The following is a 23710-nucleotide window of genomic DNA, read 5'->3' as shown; positions in this document are numbered from 1 at the left end:
GATTAATTATCATTTTTCAACATTAACAACGTGATTGCGTCATTAAATCACTACAGTGTGGTAATATCATATATAAAGTATGTGTCTAAGCAACACTACGGCTTTCTAGCAAAAGCTAATCACATACTGAAGCAAGTCGTTTGTTAGCCTCCGATAAAGTATCATCTGATTGGATGGTGATCATGACGTTGGCGAGTGGGCGTGTCAGGGAGTCACGGCCATGTTTATTATTATTATATTTAGGTAATCCAGGCAGCGAGGGGAAAATTACATTTCCAAAGCGAGAGGTTGAGTCTATCAAGAGAGCTGAACCGTTGTATACTGGGGTAAACAGTGTTTTTCTGTGCATGAGATTAGTCTGTTATAAAAAGCTGTGTCTTTCTTGTTGTAAGAGTAGTAAAGTCTCCTCCTTAATCTTATGTCTAGATAGGTCAAGTCATAAAGTGTCGTTTCTTCAGTTACAGGAGCGAGCAATCATGTCCTCCCCGGAAATAGCATCTCTGTCCTGGGGCCACATGAAGGTCAAAGGTTGTGCTTCTTCCTACAAAGATTGCAAGGTGTGGCCAGGTGGCAGTCGGGAATGGGATTGGAGAGAGACTGGTACAGATGTGAGTGCAATTAACTGACATTGCAACGCTTCCCCTTGCTCACATTAAGAAACCCACACTTGCTTTTGTCAGCACTGATGCATTTCAGTTTCAATACCAGAAAACCCCTCATCATGCCATATCTTGGAGGGAAGTTCTTTTTTTTTTTTTATTCTCATTATTTGTGAGAGTTGAATTTTTGTATGCCAGCAAGGGATAGTGCAGAAGAAGTCAAGATGAACGTCCCAAAAGCTGTATGATCCAATAACAAAGTATGTTGGGTGTTGTAATCAATCAAAAAACAAAAAAGGTGATCAATTCTAAATGCTAAGTGATAAAATGTTTTGCTACAGAAAATAAAGACCATTAAAAACTTGTATAATGTTCTTTCAGCAATAACCGCTTGATTTCTCTACAAGTCACTAGTCCAAAATATCTCTGTCTGGGGATTAATAAAGTATTATCTTAATGCAGGAATATCTTTAAGGCTGGTGTGTTTCCAAATATACCTTATAGTAAGCACAGATCCAGGAAGGCACTATTTTAAATGCCTTGCATCTCTCAGCATTATCCAGGTGTCCAGCCAGCTGACCTGGAGGAAATCCTGAGGAAAGGAGTTCAGACGCTGGTCATAGGAAGAGGAATGAGCGAAGCATTACAGGTGATTTCAACGACCGGTCTTACAATATAGCCAGATGAAGATTTAGAGACCAAACACCAACCCCTGGATGGTGAGTAGAAACTGGATTAACGGTTATGGTCTTGCTGCCACAGGTGCCTCCCTCTACAGTGGAACATGTGAAGAAACAGGGCGTGGATGTAAAGGTACTGCAGACTGAAAAGGCTGTGAAAGAGTACAACATCCTTGCAGGACAGGGGGCTAAAGTGGGAGGAGTTTTCCATTCCACTTGCTGAAAATGCAGAGCCAGCTGTACGGTGCCTTATATCTCAACGTTAAAAAAGCTAAAGCAATGCACTAACCATTGTGTTATTTAGTTGCCATGAAAAGGGTGTTAAAATATTCTTGAAAAATTACAGTATTTACAAGATACAAAAGACAAGGTTTTATTACATGGGAAAAACTACAGATTAATATTTTCTGCCAAAATAAATCAATGTTAAGGTAAAAAAAAAAAAAAAGTTGTTGATTTTATTTGTTGTGGTCAGATTCAGCTCGGTACGCAATTCCTCTCCTACGGATTTGTTTCTTAAAGTCCCGGGTCAGCGCCGAGCAGGTTTTGGCATGATGAAGACTTTGACAGGCTTGCTGAGGTTGATGGTGCCATCGATTGAGCTTTCGGTTGTTGGCAGGCCTTCTGTGCTCTCGTCCCAGGCTGGTTTGGGGGCAGCCAGTTTACTGCTGTAGGCCAGGAGTAACCGAACCTCGATCTGAGATGGCTCTGAGAGAGTCGTAAAAACAACAGAAAGCAAGAAGTCGTCTTTAAGGAAATTACTTAGTTCATTCATCTTGGTCAGGGTTGCAGTGGATCCGGAGTCTGTCCCAATAACACTGGGCGCAAGGTGGGGGGAATTCCTACTGGTCTATTGCAGGGATCCAAACAAAGCACACGTTCACACACTTATTGACACCTATGGGCAATTTAGAGTAGCCAATCGGTTTGCCTGCATGTTTGTGGACACTGGAAAATGGAGAACTTGGACATAATACATAATATACTCATGATGTAATGGAGTCAATTATGGATAAATTATGCATAGTGCTGTGAAAAAGTATTTGCCTGATTTCTTCTGTTTTTGTACATCTCATACTAAATTGTTTCAGAAATGAAAACAAAATCCAAGATAAAATAAAGGCAACCTGAGTAAACACAAAATACAGTTTTTAAATGGTAATGTTATTTATTGAAGCAAAAAAAGCTAACCAATAGCATCTGGGCCTGTGTGAAAATGTATTTGTCCCCGTAGTTACTAATTCCCCAAATCTATGAAACTGCATTCATAATGGGGTTCAGCTGGACTAGACACAACCAGGAGTGAGAGACCACAGTGAGAGCCGTTATCTCCAAATGGAAAAACTCACCACAGTAGTGAACCTTCCCAGAAGTGGCCGACCTTCTAAAATTCCTCCAAGAGCACAGCAACTATTCATCCAGGAAGTCACAAAAGAGCCAATGACACCTTCAAAGGAACTACAGGCCTCTCTTGCATCACTAAAAGTCACTGTTCACGACTCCACTATCAGAAAGACACTGGGCAAAAATGACATCCATGGAAGGGTGGTGAGGTGAAAACCACTGCTAACCCAGAAGAAGGATCGTCTGAATTTTGCCAAAACACACCTTTATGATCCTCAAACCTTTTTGGAGAATGTTCTGTGGACTGATGAGTCGAAAGTGGAACTGTTTGGGATACAGCGGTCCTGTTACATCTGGCATAAACTAAACACTGAATTCCACAAAAAGAACATCATACCTACAGTCAAGCATGGTGGTGGAAGTGTGATGGTGTGGAGATGCTTTGCTGCTTCAGGGCCTGGACAACTTGCAATAATTGAGGGAAACATGAATTCTGCTCTCAACCAAAAAATCCTAAAGGAGAATGTCCGGTCTTCAGTCCGTAAACAAACTCAAGCGTAACTGGATTATGCAGCAAGACAATGATCCAAAGCCTAGGAGTGAATCCTAATCCTAGAAGTAATTGAAAGACTGATCTCCAGTTATGGGAAGCATTTGGTTGCAGTTATTGTTGATAAAGCTGGCACAACCAGATTTTACGTTTTATGGGGCAATTAGTTTTTCACATAGATGATGGGTGTTTGATACCATTTTTTGCGTCAATAAAATAAACAATTAAATAAAAACTGTGTTGTGTGTTTACTCAGGTTTCCTTTGTTTTGTTGTATTTCGTTTGAAGATCTAAAACTATTTAGTATGAAATATACACAAAAACAGAAGAAACCAGCAGAGACTTTTTAACAGCACTGTATCAGATGGAGGATCGCACAACTGGGACGTCAGGCCATCGTATTAACTCACCACTAACACAAAGGAGTATGGGCTACACTTAAAACCTTGTTCACTAAAAGGCTATTTTGTTACAAATATTTCACTACTCTCTCTGTGTACTACAGAAATGGCTCGACTCCCACACATTCCAAACGATTCTGGCAAGAACCACATTCTCCGGCCTAGATGCAATTCTATTTATATCAGTGTGGCTGCTAGGATTTCATTTCGTATGCACTAATAATCTTGCAGTAGAAAAATATTTCTCTCTTTCTTTCAGAAAAGCACACCACTAACACCCTGAAAGACAAAAAAAAGAAAAATGTATGCATGTAATCATTTTTACAATTTGCCTAAAATGACATTAAGTCTGATTGGAAATGAGGTTTAATCATGAGTATTTGAGTACGTGCAAGTAAACAGGCGGGCAATATTTTTTTCTACATCACTTATCTAAAAATCATTCACAAAGTGCTTCACCAGGCAACAATATAAACTTTTTTAAAAAATAAATAAATAAATAAATAAATAAATAAATATATAAAGAGTCGTATTGACCAATCGGTTGCAGCTCATTATACAGTGTCAATAGGTCATGCTCCTAGATGATGTGACTTCTTATAAAAGTGGATCAGTTGCTGTCCAGACTCTCTGGTTGTCTTTTGTGCTTCACACTAAACAGAACACACCACTGACACAACCACGTAGTGGCAAATCATTGTGTGTGACTTGTTTAGTGAGCATGATGGAACACTGGGACACACTTACTGGCCTGCAGAAATCACTGGACCTCAATCCTGGAGAAAACTAAACTTGACTAGAACTATCTGAAGACACTAACCGTTTAAGGTCTAGATTGGGGTTGCCGCCGTATTCCGAATACGACGTTTATGTGTACAGGTATCGGAGTATTCCTGTATACATGATTGTTGTAAGTATGCTGATCTCCGCACGTGCTTTTGCTTTCCCGCTGAGATTCAAGATGCTACCCGCAATTCTTTGCGGACCGAGCATGCGCACGTATATATTATATATGCTTTCAGTGGATTTTCTGAATAAGGTGTTTACTGTACATGCAATAAATTAAAACAGGAATATCCCAGGGGAATTTGGGGAATCAGAAATCGGATTGCGGCACATACGTGACTCAATACTAATTAGCATGTTGCCGAATTCCGATTAATATCGGAATATCAATTAATTTCATTGTTGACATCCTTATTTGACAAGACTGGTGTCAACCATATTAGAAAAAAAATCTAATCCAGTGAGTTTACACCACCATAGTTTAACCCTGTTACAATAACAAAAAAAAATTATATTAAAAAATCTAGACAAATGTGAGACAAAATGTGCATCAGTCTAAGATAAGAACCCACTACAAAAAAAAAAAAAACACAGTATCTGGCAAAATCATGACTAAATTCCAGGGAAGTATTCGAGCTACAGAAATGAACAAACGTGTATATAGTCTCACCTGTCCAGGCTGAATGGGACAGATACACCTGAGTTATAAGCCGCGTCCTTCCTGGTCCCGGTGTCCTAAAATCTCCAGGTTTAGGATGAATTATGTGCGACTGTCCATCTGGGTAGAGTACCTGTAGAAGGAAGGAGGAGAGGGTGAAAAGACTTTTAACATGTTTACTACAGGACTTGAAATAATACAATAGTATTTCTGCCTCCTCACCCCTAAACGAATGACTCTGCAACGAAAGAACCCTGACCTGCACTTTAACTGTAGCTTGTGGGTCTTGCACGTGCTCCAGAGTGGCATCGATATCTAACGCCAGCACTAAGCCAGAGGTAAATCGCAGCGGGTTGTCTGACTCTCCTGTCGGCTCGATAATCGTCGCCGAAGCTCTGTGGATCTGGAAAGGCCAAAACGAGGAAATGTTATTTGCCGTAACAAATCTTCTTCTAAACAAACACTTTGATGTGAATGAACAGACCTGCTCCGGGAGTTTGAGGTGAGTTAATCTGCTCTGTCTCAGAGTGGTCTGGAGGATCTTCACTAAATCCAGAGGTTTGCAGGCTACGAGTCTGGGCATTAGATCTAGAAGTTTCTCCACAAAGCTGTCCTGAAGGTGGGGCAGCTCAGCCATGAAGAGCCTGCACAGGCAAAAGAAGAAACGAAAAGGAACAACAACAAAAAAAATGACAGGGTGTATGGTTAAGCATAGCAAGTTGCCAAATTTAATGTTGTGCACCATCCATGAAATTAGGTTAGTTCCTATTATCACTTATGCTATAGCAGCCATAGAGAGACATTCCCTCAACAGCAGAAAACTTACTGACTGTTACAAAGCACTGCAACACTGGAGACTCCTTCCATAGAATTTGAAATAAATGTCTATTTACAGAAATCGTCACCTTATCAATGGTTACATCTTTTTCTTTGTTAAATAACAGACTATATTAGACTACCTGGCGCATCCACCATACCAGTCCCTGTGAATGAGACGCTACTATAGAAACGATAATGAGCGATAATTAATAAAAACTTGGGATTTGCCACGCATTCAGAACTACTGTCACGGCTGCTGTTGCGGAAAATGAATCTACACCATTTGACCAAATTCTATACTCATAAATACTACTGTTAACACGGTCACATGCACTGAATGGCCAGTCCCGCCTGTTCACCGACCTCGTCGCTGCGCTCGTCGGCCATTTTATCTGCGGTTATCACGTATGTGGATTTGATAGGTATACGAATAGTTGCTACGTACAATTTGTTAGCACCCCACCTCACCAATCACTGCTGAGAATGGATGAACAATGAATCACAGCTGTGACACTTCATATCACCATCGCGTATCGTACCTCTGAAAGGACTCCACTTCCTGTAGGAACTTCTCGCACAGTCCGTGAAGAGGCTCGACCCTGAAAAGGAAAAGCGGGTCCGTATGATTCTACATTTACAGCCGATTTGTCAGTTTGATTTTTTAAAAATATTGACAATACAGCTGCATCGATTTACAACACTGTTTACGATGCAAAAGTTAGGAGCTGATGGTAATCAAAAAAGAGTCCTTGGGACTTTGAATCAGTGAAGTAAATTAATCTTCCTGGGCAGTGTGTTTATCTCTCTTTTGTTTTCCTCACTCCCTCATGTAGAAGTATGTGTTGGACTGCGTATTTTATTTTATTTTATTTAAATTCCAGTCCTGCCCACAATTTTTCTAATTAACTTAATTGGTTCCCAAAATGTAATTTAAACCACAGCGGCCCTGACCACGACAAAGTGTTTACTGAAGATGAATGGATTGTGTAAACAAGTCCAATACGTGCAGGCCTATCAGTTCCAGTCATAAGACAGTGGTCTCTAAAGGCTCGAAAAGAAAACCTTTTTACTTTAGTTCAAATTCAAATGTTTGCACAATACTGAATTGTATAGCATCGAATCGCACTGAACTGAACTGCGGCTGCTTTAAATATACCTTGCGCGTACGGGATTGTTGATCGTACATCATATCACGTTATCTCAGAAGGAGAGTTATGCATTCCTGCCTGATAGTGAAGTGCATGTGTGTGCATGTGTGTGTGTGTGTGTGTGTGTGTGTGTGTGTGTGTGTGTGTGTGTGTGTGTGTGTGTGTGTGTGAGCAGTGCTGACCCTCGTTTGGTGCGGGCAGTAAGAACGAGTTGCAGTGCCTTGGCTTGCAGTCGCACGTTATGAATAGTTGCCACCTGACGTGTCTCCAGTCCGCTGTATAGGAATTCCAACTTGTACGTCTCTTCTAGGATCTAACATGCACACACACACACAAATATTTTTCTCTTCACAGGGAACAAACACATCATATCACACTGCCTCAGAAGGAGAGTTATGCATTCCTGCCTGATAGTGAAGTTCATGCGTGTGTGTGTGTGTGTGTGTGTAGGTACCTGCTGTGCAGCAGTTGATGCCATGGCATTCTGTTTCAGACACAGAGGCACAGCCATGTTCCACAGCTTCTCTTGTAGAGCCTGTTGTGTAAAAACGAAATAGAGACATTTTTTTGCATCTGTATTATCTGTATTATTCACTGAAAATGCCCAAGCTCTTCAGTTCACTATTTCGGCTGACGCTGATATATTTTTCACCCTTTACACGGAGTATGCATGTGCTTTTAACACCAAATTTGAAAAATAAATGCACGACTAGAGCAAGTAAAAAAAAATGAAAATAAAATGCAAAAGAAATTAAAAGGTACAGAATTCGAGCGCTTAGGGCTGTATTAGCTTAACGCTGACATTCATGCTCCATGAGAAACCAACCTTCATAAGCAGAAGCTGACAGTGCAGGTATGTTGCGCAAAAATCTGCAGATCCAGCCAGTTCGGTCTGCAGCATCCCGAGCCTCTGCAGGTCACTGTGTGAGGAAGAGACGGGATAAATTATCAGCACACGTCAGCTTCATAAAAAATCGCCACCGAGTGTAACCCTGTGTTTTTAGACCTGATGGTAAAGTCGAGCAGGTCCTGAGCTCCGGGCGAGTCGAGGTTCTGCAGGATGCTGACTCGAGCCAGGCTCTCCTGGAGGAACTGCTGCGCTGACTCCAGGCTGCAAGACTCCATTCCTGAAGACTCCGAACCCAGAGCCGCCATCTGCTTCCTGCCTGGTAGCTGAAAGTGGAGGCGAGATCACACAAAAGAGAAAGACCATGACATGATGATAGGAATATAATGATGCCTAATGGTAATGATTTGAAAAACGTCAAAATCTCACCCGGAGCTGAGGCACCAGGTGTGAGAGGCTGTCACGCAGGTAGGCGTAGTGCCGGAACGTGTGGTCTGAGAACAGGGCTGGCATGGTGGGACAAGACTTGGCCGCATTAAACACCAGCACTAAAACGGCAATGTCTGATGAAACTCGTATCAGGAAAAAAAAAATAACCACCATGTAAAGGCGTCGATTAATTTTCAACCCATAATTAAACCTGTTTTGGCATGTAATCAGAAATGAGATGTGCTGCAAAGTAAAACAAATACATAGTGTACCAAAAAAAACAACCAAAAAAAAAACAACAGATGTACTCCTTCTACAACCTCACTGTTCTGCACGTTTGTTTCCTTTTAAAACAATGACACGATTACACAAAGAAAGCGGAGCGGAACCGGGCAGGATACACGCAGGATCGTCCATGTCCGGCTCTGGAGTGTCGAAATACGGGTGCGTGCTCAGGAGCTCAGGGACAATGGGCAACACCAGAGTGGGATGACGAGTTCCGAGGAACTTCAAACATCTGCGGGAGAGAATGAAGAAAGACGAAGTGTGGAGGAAAAGAGGCATTTAAAAAAATACAGTTTGTAAAATGAGTAAAATAGAAATAGTATCATAATACAGAATATAAAAAGTAGTGCAGTAATATAGAAGTATAGTTTGTGCGCTCACTTCCACACCGAGTTGCGGTCGGTCGGATACTTGGCGAGGTTCTTCAGCAGATCCAGCAGGGCCAGCTGGATACACTCTTTAGTCGAGACGTTCGTGTAACACAGCAACTCATGCAGGGCCTCTCGGATGTCCCGTGATGAATCCTGAATGCAGAACAATAAAAATGTGCATTAATTATATATTCAGCCAAAAGCCATCCATATCTAGGTATTTGATAATGCACAATTCACAAGATTATTACAAAATAGCATTAAATCCAGCGTTGCTTTATCAGTCTCCTTATTGTACATGCAAATAAACATTAATGACAACGTATTTTATGTAAAAATAAATTTTAAAAAAGCTTCGGGATAATAGCACATAATAAGACGCGCTATTATCAACTTCAGGGTGCTAACATAATGCTGTATATGGAGTGAAAAATATTTTTTGTTGCAACACAAACAATAATTAAGACCAAAAAAAATAAAAATCTTGAGTGTGCATAAGTATTTCTAAATAAGTATGTAAGGGTTTCATAGCAAAGGGGGTGAATACATATGCACAGTTTTCTTTCTTTTTTTATTTTTTTCCTCATTCCACTTCAACAATTTGGACTATTTTGTTAGTCTGTTAGATAAAATCCTAATTAAAAACTCATTTTAATTCCAGGCTGTAATACAACTAAACAGGGAAAAACACCATTTGTTTTTGTGCAAGTGATGTTAATTTAAATGCAAACAAATGAGTTATTAAATGTCAAAAAAAACATCTTCTTAAAGAAAACATCGCCATATCAACATCATTAACCCATTAGGTGAATCATCCCATGTGTAAGTCGCTGTCTAAGCTGGAATGATAGACAGAAGGATAACATATTAGTAGGAGTGCATTAATATAAACTGGAGATTTGCAGCTGCACTACTGTCAGAGCTGCTGTTACAGAAAATCGAAATCAACCTTCTGACCAATCAGAATCCAGAATTCAACAGCGCTTGAGTTGTCACGTTAGTTTCAGCTAATATTCCAGTAATGCTCACTGACTACATTTACATGGACAGCAATAATCTAATTATTGACCTTATTCTGAATAAGATAATATTATGATTAAGGTGTTTACATGAGACGCTTTTAGAATATTCCTTTCATGTTCCCGTTTTACACGTTATAGATCATAGATCGATTAACGTCTCACGTCATTACGTCCCCACGCCACGCCGTCCGACGTTCCCTCCAGAATTTCACGCGTCAACGGTTTGTCTTTGTTATGGTACCGTATATAGTTTTGGGTGTTTCATTTTTAATTTTACAAAAACTACAAGTGCAGTTAATTATTTGTCATGCTGTACGTGTTAATAGGCGACTGCTTGAAGCTGTGGGCTGCGTCCCAAACCGCATACTTACCTACTGTATATTATACAGAAGTACATGTATTTCAGACGCAGCCGTGCTCTCTTGTTTGCCGTAAAACAGTTGCGCACTGCCGTGTGTGATCGTGTCCTGTCGCAAAATGTTCAATGTCACACGACATTAATAGTGTGATTAAGGTGTGTACATGTCTGTAATGCACTTCCATAATGCGACTAAAACAGGAATACTCCACAAGTCTTAATTCCATTTGTGTTTACTTCGAGTATGACTTTAGTCGGATTAGGGTCATCAGTAATCGCTGTTTACATGCTAGTTTCTTAATCAGAGTATCGTCTTAATCGGGTTAATATCGAAATGTTGTTCATGTAAACGTACTGACTGTTCACTGTGTGTAAACACTCTGTGCGTATTGGCTTTGTGTTACCTCGAGCACAGCGAGCACTGTGTCCAGCTGGTCCTCACGCAGCGTGATGTGAGTGGAGATCTGTCGCAACACGTGGATGGACTGCAGTCTCACTTCCTCGATTTCATCATTAAACATGTCCACCAGGAAGTCCAGGCACTTCTCTGCAAAGCTGGGAGAGGACAGGGCCAGGGAACACAAGGCCTCCACGGCTGCAATCCGCACTTCTGCAAAGAAGTAAAAAAAAAAAAGGTGTAAACGTATTCTGACGGCACACATTGTGATGTACTGAAGCTCCCTTCAAGGCGAGAATACGCACCGTACATCTCATCCTCGAGTCCATGCACAAAAGCTCCACAGGCTCCAGAGTCGATCAGGTTTACCCCTGACGTGTCCACTTTCTCTCTGGGAGCGTCGTCTGCCCATCTCCGGCCTGAGGAAAACTCTCCGGAAGCGTAGAGCTCTTTGGCTCGCTCGTGTGCTGTGCGCTTTTTCTAAAGCATGAAGACAAGAGCAGACCAATAATGAACACAGCACGGACACTTCGAAATACGTTTCAGTACTCCTGCTTCCCGTTTTGGAGGAGGCTGTAGCACTGTTTCGCGCTCCTGAGATAAAGTCTGTTCCATGTAGAAGGCAATATTACTACTATTTCTAATGCTCTGATCACACAGACTGCGTTACAGCTGTGTAATAATTAATGCTAGAACCAAATGTATAGACTCGCATTCTTGTGTAGTTACACTCTATATACGGAGACAAACCGTCTTAGTTTATTTCTTTTCTTTTGTCCCCCCATTTGCTTATTTATGGTAAAAGTATTTTGCTTTTAAGCTTATGAATGTTTAGTCAGAAGGCTGAAAGCTTAAGAAACATTTCTAAAACTCTTGTATACATGTTTATTCGTTCTGTAGCAATTTGGTTTACAAATCAAACATTAAAAAAACCTGCAACACCAATAACGCGAATATAATCTGAAGCACATATAAAAAATATTTATATATATATAAAAAATTTATATATATATAATATCTGTATGCACCATGGAGAATGCACACGACAACCATTCTTGCAACACAATGCTGCAAGGCAAGGTGCAACATATAATGAAATAGAAATATATATTTAAAATCAGAGCGTAGGATTTGGACCTATTTGAAGGTAATTATCAGCATAGGAAGGAATGACACCATGAGAACACTGTAAGTGTGTCCATACTCTGAGATCTGACATCAGCTTCTTGTCCAGCGTCTGCTCCAGGAAGTGTGGGCTCACCTGCTTCATGGAGCCCTGGAGAAGCGAACATAAACAGGTTACAAAATAAATAATATTTCAGTGCGCGCAGGAAAGTCTTCGCTAAACCGCCAATCAAAAATGAAAACCCACCAGTAACTTGGCAGCCTGCACTCGCACTACCCAGGAGCCATCGCTGACCATGTGGCAGATCTTCCCGAACGAATCATCGATCAGCCGGATCTCCTCGTTGGATGAGGGTATGGGGACGATGCTGCATGACGACGGGGAGGAAGAAAAAAAAAAAAAAGAAACTGCATTCTTCCATATATGCATAAAAATAGTGCAAAACACAAATATTTGAAATCTCAACGAATCATGTTTTAAAGGTTTTAAAGGGTTGTTCTGATTGCACACAATATGTGTTTTTGAATACATGTTCTGGTTTGAATGAACAGCTGCTTACTGTTTTAACTATATCACTTTCTGTGTTGATTCGGTTATACCTACAAAAAAAAGATTATCCTAATAATAAACCTTGGGTCACAAAGGAGTTAAAGAGTATATTTAATATGTAGAAGAGAGTAACCCCCCCCAGATAAATAGGGAAGTTAAAAAGGCAGTAAAAATTGCTAAAAGTAATTATAAAAATAAGATTGAGGATGTGTTTATGCAAGGTAATCTCAGAGCCTGCACTGGTACTGAATCGGCATACGCTAAGGGAAAACTATGACACTAATTTCATTTTATCTAATGAGTTTCATTCATTTTTTGCCCGTTTTGATACATTTGCTACAGTTGATGAGAAGGTAGATTTCTCCTAATACTTTTAAATCGGGATCCTTTTAACATATTGAAACAGTTGAAGGCCACACCGCTTAATAAGGCCCCAGGTCCGGGATGGTATACATGCTAGAATACTGAATCGCTGTGCTGAACAGCTTAATGGAGTTCTCCATTTACTTTTTCAGGCTTGGTTAGATCTAGGGTTTGTACCTGAGCTGTGGAAAAGTATTACTTCTAGTAACTATTGTTCCAATACCTAAAAAAAAAAAAAATTAAGCCAGATTCTTTTAAATGACTATCGTCGTATCGACTATCCTTGACCTCTTTGGTCATGTAGGCTTTTGAAAAAGAGGTCAAAAAGCATACGTTGACAGTTACTGGTTTGGCTTTAGATCGGCTTCTGGAAGAGGTGTAGATGATGCAAAACTGTTTCTGTTAAACACTCTTTATCGACGTCTGGGAAATAGTGTGGCGTTTCCGCGGCTTTTGTTTGTCTCATCAGCGTTTAACACTCTGCGACCTGTTATTTTAGGGGAAAAAACTTATTAGTCAGCTTAATTTTAACCATGGTTTACTGTCATGGGTTATGAACTTTTTAACAAAGGGTTAGGATTAACGGGGTTGTATCGGACACGTTAAACACTTCTATAGGTTCACCACGAGGCTGTGTACTTTCTCCAATATTATTTTTTAAAGATTATACACTAATGATTGTCAGAGTTTACAAGGTAACAGTTATCTGGTAAAATATGTGGATGATACTGTTCTTCTTTCCTTGCTTTCACATTCAGACCAGGAACATGGTCCAGCTCTGCGCGAGTTTCTCTCTTGGTGGAACAGTATGAAACTAGACTCGAATGTCTCAAAGGCTAAAGAGATCAGTTATCAATTTTAGTACGAAAAAACTTTCACTTCAACCTGTGATTATTAATGGTACACAGGTGAATGTAGTAGAGGAATACAAGTATTTAGGGACAATTTTTGATAACATGATAAAACTACTGATGCCATCATTCAAAAATAAATAAATAAATCACACCAAATATTGTTTGTATTGAGGAAGCGTAACTCTTAAATGTACGGCGACCCATGCTGAAGTCTTTTTATAATTCATTCGTTGAAAGTATTCTGTCTTTCTCTTTCATGTGTTGGTTTTCGTCATTGTCTATGAAAAACAAAAATCGCCTGGAAGGTATTGTAAACATGTCAAAAATTACGGGTGTTCCTTTACGTAGTCTTACAATGTATTATGAACGCCAAGTGTTGAGGATGGCCCGTAAAATAACGAGAGATAGCACACACCCTTTGCGCTTTTATTTTGAGTGGATGTTTACTTTTGTACCTGAAGCAATTCGTTTATGTAACAAATATAACTGATTCTTGCTATTTATTTATTTTACTTTATCCACTATATATTTTATGTATTTTGAGTATTCGTATGGTTGTGTATTAAGTGTTGTCTAGATATGTGAAGCACCATGACAGTCTAATTAGTACCAATTGCCCCATGGGAATTAATAAAGCTCTAAACTAAAAAAATAAAAAATAAAAAAAGTGTCACAGTATTAAAGGAATAGATCAGTCCACCTCTCAGGGTAAAGCTGGCTTAGTACCCAGACCATCTGCACAGCGGCTGAGCGCACTTGCTCATAGTCATCGCTCAAGAGCTTGCAGGCCTGCGGGAAAAAAAAGAAAAGAAAAATCGGTTCAAAACCAACATACATAATAATAAACCTGTATATATTAATAAACTTTTTACCTGGTTGTATATCGTCTGCTGGAGTTTCATTCCTCTTTCATGCAGCTGCAGCTGAGGGCACAAGATAACAGGAACTCAGTCAAATACAACACACTAAACAGAGACTTCACTTGGTGCTTGGAAGCTGAACAACGCATCTAAATATGAATTTTGTACAGGTGCATCTCAGAAAATTTGAATATCATGGAAAAGTTAGGGGGTTTTTTTCCGTAATTTAATTCAAAAAGTGGAACTTTCATATATTCTAGACTGACAAACAAACATTTCAAGCCTTTTTCATTTTAATCTTTATTATTACGGCTTACATCTCATGGAAATCAAAACTCCAGTATCTCAAAATATTAGAATAAAGAATTTATAATACAGAAATGTTGACCTTCTGAAAAGTATGTTAATTTATGCACACAGTACTTGGTCAGGACTCATTTTGCACAAATTACTGCATAAATGCGGCGTGGCATGGAGGCAATCAGCCTGTGGCACTGCTGAGGTGTTCTGGAAGCCCAGGTTGCTTTGATAGCGGCCTTCAGCTCGTCTGTATTGTTGGGTCTGGTGTCTCTCATAGGTTCTCTATGGGGTTCAGGTCAGGCGAGTCGGCTGGCCAATCAAGCACAGTAATACCATGGTCAGCAAACCAGTTACTAGTGGTTTTGTCACTGTGGGCAGGTGCCAAGTCCTGCTGGAAAATGAAATCAGCATCTCCATAAAGCTTGTCAGCAGATGGAAGAATGAAGTGCTCTAAAATCTCCTGGTAGACGCTGCATTGACTCTCGACTTGAGAAAACACAGTGGACCAACACCAGCAGATGACATGGCACCTCAAATCATCACTGACTGTGGAAACTTCACACTGGACTTCCACTCTTCCTCCAGACTCTGGGACCTTGATTTCCAAATGAAATGCAACATTTACTTTCATCTGAAAAGAGGACTTTGGACCACTGAGCAACGGTCCAGTTCTTTTTCTCCTTAGCCCAGGTAAGACGCTTCAGACGTTGTCTATGGTTTAAGAGTGGCTTGACACAGGAATGCGACGCTGTGACATTTCTGTATTATAAATTCTTTATTCTAATATTTTGAGATATTGGATTTTTGATTTCCATGAGCTGTAAGCATAAGTATTTCACTTCATGTGTAATGAATCTAGAATTTATGAAATTTCCACTTTCTGAATTCAATTACGGAATAAACTGAACCTTTCCACGATATTCAAATTTTTTGAGATGCACCTGTATATTTGAATTATATGCGCGTCACATTCAAAAATAATTTACATGCATCTAAAGGTTTTCATGTTCTACTAAAGTAGATAAATTCGTATTAAGCTGGTAGCTTTGGGTATTAGCTGCTAATGACTGGCAGCATGATAAAGTTAGCATAGAATAACTGGCTAGAACGATACTGAAACCTCAAGAAATCACCCCTCAACTTGGAAATCCTGCTCAGAAAATCAGGAAGATCTCCTCAACCCTGAGTTCAGTACATGACATCATATCCTCATCATGACACATCATCGAGCGTAAACAAAGTAGCACTTCTTTACTTTTAAAGGATTACCGCTGTGTGTACTAGCATTTGTTTTAGATCAATCAACATTCAGACATATTAGCTTGTTATCTTTTTTTTTCTCCCCACCTCATAGAAATTGTAATAATTTCGAACGCAGCATAAGCCTTGATTGGTTAACATCACCGTAGAAAACAAGCTATTTGAGTGGAATGAATACGAAATTCATATTCAAATACTATCAGCAGCTTCCAAAGCTTCAGATCGCTTTAATTTATTGCCATCGTACATGTAAGGCCACAAAGCAGATGAGCTAACGCAACGCTAATGAGGCTCACCATAGCTTTGATGGCTGCTGTGCGAACCCGGGGGTCCTGGTCATTGAAGTAATCGCTGATGAGACTCTGGACGTCCCTTAGGGGTGTGGTGGAAGTGCCTGGTACTGTCTCATTCTCTTTATTCAGAGGTTTGTCGACAGAACCCAAGCAGCCAAGGAGCTGAAGACACTTATTGCGTACCCCAAAATATGTGCTTTGAAGGTGCTGTAAAGGAGAGGCATAGATTATACAACCGGGTCTTTTTAGATGGTAGAGTTATTAAATGACAAAATTAGATGATGGGTATTTTCTAAATAAATAACTAAATAAATACTTACTACAGTCTAAATGGGATTGGCACACTTGTCCGTGTTGTATTGAAAATAATAGAAAACGTGTTACCTTGCATGCCACTTCGAAAAGTCTCTGGGTGACTGCGACGTTGTCTGACAGCTGTGTACCAATGACCAGCAGAGTGTCAAGCAGCTGTGCCAGCACCTGGTTCGACTCTAAAGGCAAAACAGGAAGTCAAGATTTGGAGCAATATCCATGAAATACTGTCACAAGGACGTGAAATTCCATATACTTCAGAAATCTAATCCAGACTCAACATGTGACCTACAGTCCATTGTTTTGCAGCTTTCTTTCAAGAGTACGGTCAGTATTTGAAACAGTAATCGGAGATGAGCCCCATCTAAAGCCAAAACATGTCCAAATGCACAACGAGGCTTGGACAAGTGTATTAAGAGAGGACCGTCAATTGTCTTCACTGATTAGCTGGCCTTACAGGAAAAAAATCTAATTTAAAGAAAATATACTTTTTACATTTATGACCCTTATCCAGAGCGACTTACATTTCTCTCAGTTATACAAATGAACAGTTAGAGGTTAAGGGCCGTGCTCAAGGGCCCAGCAGTGGCAGAATCTACTGGAAGAACGGTGATCATCTTTTCCATACACTTCCAGAGACTTTTTTCAGAATCCACACTAACGCACATTGAAGGAGATCTGTTGGCTTGTTGTGGACCAAAAACATCTACTCACTTTTTTTTGTGGGCTTTTGCTTTAACGTGCTATAAAATGGCTTGAATGTTGTGATTTGATTCCGGATGTTGATGCATTTCCTTTTTGAAACAGCAAGTCAGGGCGGTAACGTGTCAAAGGACTACAGCCAACTGCATGCAAGATACACCACACCTCACACCGAACACCACACCTCACTCCCATTAAACTCAAAAGTGGTTTAATGGGAGGTCACAAGTTTATATAAAGCTCATGAGATTTCTCTATGTAGTTAAGAGCGTAAAGTCTCTCATACACTCACACCGACATGCCATGTTTTGTCCAAATGCTCACTCACTGTTTCATACACACACATTAGTTGTATATTAAACTAAGCGTCACAGAGCATAGTTATTGCAGTTAGCACTGTTAGTGCAGCCCGCAACAGCTGTACACAATTAATCCGAGATCAAGGTTCTGGAGGGGAAATGAGCATGCGCAAACACACACACACACTTTATTTGTTTATTTTTATATTATATATATATATATATATATATATAAACTCCAACTATCTTCTGAACACAATATTTTGTTTGGAATGAGAATGCAGATAAACTTTACTGATCCGGAAGGAAATTCTTCTTTGTTTGTTTGTTATTTAGTTTTATTTTAAACTTGCTGCTACTGTACAGCGATACATGCAGTTTGTTTTGGGGTAGAAGGGACAAATGTCTTCTAGAGAACGTTTGATTGGACGCAAATTGAACAAGTACCATATAAATGTTTTCCAATAAATGATAAATGGTGTATATATATATATGTGTGTGTGTGTGTGTGTGTAAGTCTTATTTGAGTGTATATCAGCAATAATCATACATACTTTAATACAGTCCCCTCCAAAACTATTGGAAGTGCAATTAATTTGTTTTTGTTGTAGACTGAAAACATTTAGGTGTGAGATCAAAAGGTGAATATGTGAAGAGAGTTTAGAGTTTCAGCTTTTATTTCCTAGTATTTATATGTAGACGTGTTAAACATAGAACATACCACATTTTCTATCAGACCACCCAATTTGTAGGCAAGCAAAAATATTGGAACGTGTGACTGACAGGTGCTTCATGTTACCCAGGTGTGTCCTGTTAGATTTACTGTTTAAACAATTAATAGCTCTGAACATCTACTCTTGGTTTTAGCCTTCAGTTTCACCTGTGAAGACTGCATTTGCTGTTAAAAAGGATAAACCAACATGAAGATCAGAGAGCCGTCTATGGGAGAAAAGCAAGCCATTCTGAAGCTGAGAAAAGAGGGGAAATCATTGGGTATAGCTAATACAACAATTTGGAATGTCCTGAAAAAGAAAGAAACCAGTGGTGTACTGAGCAACAGACAGTGAATGGGTCAGCCATTGAAAACAACAACAGGTGATGACACAAACATTGTGAGAGCTGTGAAGAAAAACCCAAAAACAACACGGGTCAGGGGCGAACTCGAGAATGACTTTGCTGTATAACACAAAAAAAAGAATTGGTCTTGCCATTCCAATAGTTTAGGAGGGGACTGTATGTATTCTGTATGAACAATGAAAGTAATACTACGTTTCCAAATTGCGGATGCTGTAAATAATTTCCTTTGTGTCATCAGGAGGCGCTCGGCACACACACAAATTAGGAAGGAGAACTAGGAAAAATCTCTGAAATGACTTACTGTCATGATTAAGCGTGCTAATGACATCATCAACGATGCAATCAGAGGAGAAACCAGGTGTTTTGGAGAGCAGACCGAGAAGTGAGGCAATCTTCAGTCTGACCGAGTTATCGACCTCCTGTGAAATGACATATTCAGAAATTCCAAGAGCGATATTAACAATGATCACACTGCAGAAGCTGAAATGACCTGACCAGTATGTAGCAACTGACAAATTAGACATTAAACACACATCACACATGTCTGATCAGCAATCTAATAACTTTGTCCTCAACCCTTTAAATTCTCTCTCGTAAATGAAACTCTTACCTTATAATAGTGCTCCAGAAGGATGCGCACTACACCTTCAACGCTTTCTGCCTCCACCGGCTTGCGAGCAAAGTTTAAGAGATACTGCAGGGCATCTGTGGGGCTGGTGGCTTTGCACAGGTCAATATGGAGGGCTGCAGATTTACTAGGCTTGGTTAGACGAAGCTTCTTCGCTGGGACCTCCTCGAGAGGTTGTTGCTGGGGGGTGGAATTATTTAAAATTTTAAAAAATGGACAGTTGAATAAAGCACTGATCTGATACTGAGTATCTGTACTGACATAATTCAAGATCTGATGATATATTTAATGGAGGTTAACTGGACCACCAAAGCTTGAATGCATGTGATTTAAACAGACACAATACAGATCATGCATACAAACACAGTACACAGGAAAACGTGTCAGAATTCTTGTGAAAAGTATTTAAAGCTTAAGTGATTTGCTTTTAGAGTAGAGCTTTAAATAAATAAATAACTAATAAAAATTGAAAAAGGGATACAGTAGCAGTCCTTAAGGTACAATTACAGTTGACGTCATAAGTTTACATACGTCTTGCAGAATTTGCTAAATGTTAATTTAAAAAAATCAAGAAAAAAAGGGGATCATAAAAATTGCATTTTGTTGTAATTTAGTACTGCCCTGAATAAGATATTTCACATAACAGATGTTTACATATAGTCCACAAGACACAATAATATTTACACAATTTACACGAATTTACCTGAATGAACCAGTTCAAACGTTTACATACACTTGATTCTTAATACTGTGTGTCGTTACCTGGATGATCAACGACTGTGTTTATGTTTTGTGAGAGTTGTTCATGAGTCCCTTGTTTGTCCTGAGCAGTTAAACTGCCCACTGTTCTTCAGAAAAATCCTCCAGGTCCTGCACATTCTTTACTTTTGCAGCATCTCTAGAAAATTAACCCCTTTTCAACAGCGACTATATGATGTTGAGATCCATCTTTTCACACTGAGGACAGCTGAGGGACTCGTACACAACTATTACAAAAGGTGCAAACATTCACTGATGCTCAAGAAGGCAACACGATACATTAACAGTGTGGACCTCGAAATGTGAAGGATCTGGAGACATTCTGTATGGAGGAATGGTCTCAGATCCCTTTGCCATATATTCTCCAACCTCATCAGGCATTATAGGAGAAGACTCAGAGCTGTTATCTTGGCAAAGGGAAGTAGCACAAAGTATTGACTAAGAGCATGCCGATAATTGTCGCACACCTATTTTTAACAAAATTTTTTGGATAAACCTGTTTTGTTTGCAATTGTTTGATATCCATGAGAGCAGAGTATTTTTGTGACTTTTTTTTTAACAAAAGGTTAAACTTTCACAGCCTTCTTTGCTCGTATTTACCAAGGGTGCAAATATTAGTGGAAGGCAGTATGTTTACATGTTTCCCAGAAAACAACCAAAACAGTGCTAAATACAAAACAAAATGCAATCTTCTTTATTTTTTTTAACTTAACATTTTGCAGATTCTGCAAGGGGTGTGTAAACTTATGAGCACAACTGTATGTACCCTAAAAGGTACATCATATTCACGCTACATACTTAAAATGACAAAAGATGTACTGTTGAAGATTGACAAGGAAAATACTGTTTAGTGCCTTTATTTCAAAGTTTATTTTGACAATTTTTTCTAGCCATAGAGATTTATTTTTCCCTCCTGACCTTTCCAACCAGATATTTATATTTTAATTATTATTAAATTCATGTTGACATTATTTTCAGGCCTATGTTTTGGAGGTTTGGATTAAACCCTTTCCATTCCATAACAGATATAAGTGAAAATAAATTGATATTATAACTATAATAACAGAACATATCGGACTGTATGTCTTGTGTATGGAGTAATATATACAGAACATGAGGAAAGGCCACACTTTATGTGTTTCTCAGAACTCTCTAGAAAACATTTCTGACAGACCAACAGAAGAAAATGACCCAGTGAGAATAGACTTAACGCTAAATCACTCGTTAGCTTAGCCACACAGCTACACTTCCTGTGACAGAGCCGAGTCGTTCGGTAAGTACAGACTCCAGTTTGCAAAGCTCCAGCTTCTTTATTTCCCCCCCCCCCCCCTCAGGTGTGTTACCTGCACAACTTTGGAAAATTCCTCGTAAACCCGCTTTTTTAGATGAGCAGCCATTATCACAATGAACAACGAGCTGAAGCGCAACACATTTGTCCCATATTACTCGCCGTAGCGGTTCTTCTTCTTGTTGTTTTGGTTTTAATGGCGGTTGGCAAATCAAATTAAGATGTATTACCGCCACCTACAGGACTGGAGTGTGGGCAGCAGCTTGGCAGGGGAAAAATAATAATAATATTCATTCATTAATTAATAATAAATAAATACTAGATAGTCATAATAAATTACTAAAGTCTCTCACTTATGGCAGTACTTTTCAGATAATTTATTAGGGGACAGTGAAACTTTTCCAGATGTTTTTCCCAGCAAATTCTCTAGTGTCATGTTTTGCTTTCCAATTTGCATCTCTAGCTCAGTTCTTTCTTCCTCATATTTACTTTAGCAGTCTAATAGAAAATGTTTTGCCATCTCTTGTGTATTGCAGCAGGTGTAGAGGTCCAGTGGGGTGGTTTCCTATTCTGTGTAATGTTAGATTTAAGCCAGCATGACCAATTCTAAGATGCATACTAATCATCTCTTCCTTTGGGTTCCTGCCCTGCCTCATACTCATGCCTAGTTGTTTTGTTACTACAGATGATTGTATGTTATATAGGTGTCATCCGGTGTCAGCTATGTCCCAGTATTCCTGCCATATTTTATGCGTGTGTCCCTTTATAATGGTTTTAATCTCTGCTCTACTTAATGGTACTTGTATATCAACTGTTTCATGCTTTATCAGTCTTTTTGCCAGTACATCCACAGTTTCATTTCCTTCCACCCCTACATGTGCAGGAACCCAAAAGAAGGAGACATCCAACCCCTTACCATGGAGTATGAGAAGCAGATGAAGTATTTGGTAAACAATGTCTTGTCTACATGATGTTTTCCCAGATTTTATACTGTATTTGATAGTGCAGATAGACTGCACTTTTGGTTCAGATGATTTTTTCCAACCCCTGCAGTGCCAATAGGACTCCTAATAGTTCTACAGTGTACACTGATAAGTTATCGGTTGCTCTTTTTTTTGACTGCTACATCATACTGAAGAATGAAAAAAGCTGTACCAGTGCGTCCTGTCTCAGGCTGTTTTGACCCAACTGTATATATGAGTCATTTATCCTGATAATGGTCCATATAGTTTTGAACTATTATCCACTGTGGTGCTATTTTAGATTTCCCTTTTAATATTTGTTGTAGACTTGTATCTACAGATGGTTTTATGAATCACCAGGGTGGTACAGTTGGTATCGGCTTACTTGTAGCTGGCTGAGGCCTGCACTTTGTGCCTTTGCATTTCCTACCCATCTGAAACTGTTAAAGTTAGTTCTATAAAACTCTGAGCAGTCTTGTAAGATGGTTTTCGTGGGGTGCACCCTGCTATGCACTTGTAGATTTATTCAAAACGCCAGCATGATCTTGACCCTCCTGATACGCAAATGCATCTCTCCTGTCTCAATCTGTCGTACAGTCACTGGTGACGTCTTAAATGCTCTGGTACATATCCGGAGTGCTTGTACCTGATTCTGACATCAACATATATGCTAGGCAACCATAATCAAAGGCAACTCTTAGCTCTTAGGAGCCTGCTTGCTCCCCAGTCTCACCCTGACAGTCACTTCAGAACATTCTTCTTCTTCTTCTTCTTCTTCTTCTTCTTCTGTTCTCACTGTCGCCGTCAAGTGTCTAAATGCGAAAGTATTTACATTATAACTCTGTTGAAATTCATTCTTTTGAAATATATATTTTAAAATATTTTTAAAGTGACAGTTTGAAGCAAAATCACGATTTTGTCCACAACAAAAACTGTAAAAGACACAAATATCCATCATTCATAACAAATCCACATGATCACTGTAATACATTACTGATGCTACCTTCAAATCCGGTCAGCCCAAGTGAACGCCATGTACGTTGTTGTTTTGAGGTTTTTCTTCACAGCTCTCACATTGTTTCTGTCATCATCTGCTGCTGTTGTTTTCATTGGCCGACCTGTTCCATGTCTGGTTGCTCAGTACACCACTGGTTTCTTTCTTTTTCAGGACAATCCAACTTATTGTATTGGCTATACCTAATTCTTGTGCAATGCCTCTGATTGATTTTCCCTCTTTTTATATAGAACATATTGATCAAATGTCATCAATATGTGTAACTAACATTTGGATATGTTAATAAAGTACAATCAATATGTATAACCAACATTTAGAATTATTACTACGAAGCATAATCTAATATTCAGTATTAGTTAACAAGCATAA

The 23710-nt window shown here is 39.4% G+C and overlaps 2 protein-coding genes across 3 annotated transcripts; one reads left to right on the top strand and one right to left on the bottom strand.

Annotated features, from left to right (window-relative positions):
• Positions 1-192: 192 nt before the first annotated feature.
• aamdc (adipogenesis associated, Mth938 domain containing) lies at positions 193-1727 on the top strand. Of its 2 annotated transcripts, none has more exons than XM_053623464.1 (4): positions 193-326; positions 459-608; positions 1153-1248; positions 1362-1727. In XM_053623464.1, the coding sequence occupies exons 2-4, from the start codon at positions 477-479 to the stop codon at positions 1500-1502; spliced, it is 369 nt and encodes a 122-aa protein (XP_053479439.1). In that variant the 5' UTR covers positions 193-326; positions 459-476; the 3' UTR covers positions 1503-1727. The 2 variants fall into 2 exon arrangements, with proteins under 2 accessions (XP_053479439.1, XP_053479440.1); XM_053623465.1 differs by having other exon boundaries at positions 216-326; positions 465-608.
• On the bottom strand, positions 1639-21548 carry ints4 (integrator complex subunit 4). The gene is made up of 23 exons (XM_053623462.1): positions 21420-21548; positions 19300-19497; positions 18991-19108; positions 16684-16790; positions 16303-16506; positions 14459-14509; positions 14287-14375; positions 12067-12187; positions 11899-11970; positions 11000-11174; positions 10702-10907; positions 8928-9070; positions 8663-8778; positions 8262-8395; positions 7992-8158; positions 7812-7905; positions 7440-7520; positions 7168-7298; positions 6377-6436; positions 5503-5662; positions 5278-5421; positions 5031-5151; positions 1639-1987 (listed from the first exon to the last, which is right to left on the bottom strand). The coding sequence occupies exons 1-23, from the start codon at positions 21471-21473 to the stop codon at positions 1809-1811; spliced, it is 2925 nt and encodes a 974-aa protein (XP_053479437.1). The 5' UTR covers positions 21474-21548; the 3' UTR covers positions 1639-1808.
• Positions 21549-23710: the final 2162 nt, after the last annotated feature.

This window comes from Ictalurus furcatus, chromosome 4 (assembly GCF_023375685.1).
Source record: "Ictalurus furcatus strain D&B chromosome 4, Billie_1.0, whole genome shotgun sequence".
Lineage (NCBI taxonomy): Eukaryota > Metazoa > Chordata > Actinopteri > Siluriformes > Ictaluridae > Ictalurus > Ictalurus furcatus.
The sequence above is the reverse complement of the archived record's forward strand: the minus strand, read 5'-3'. Positions and strand labels throughout refer to the sequence as shown.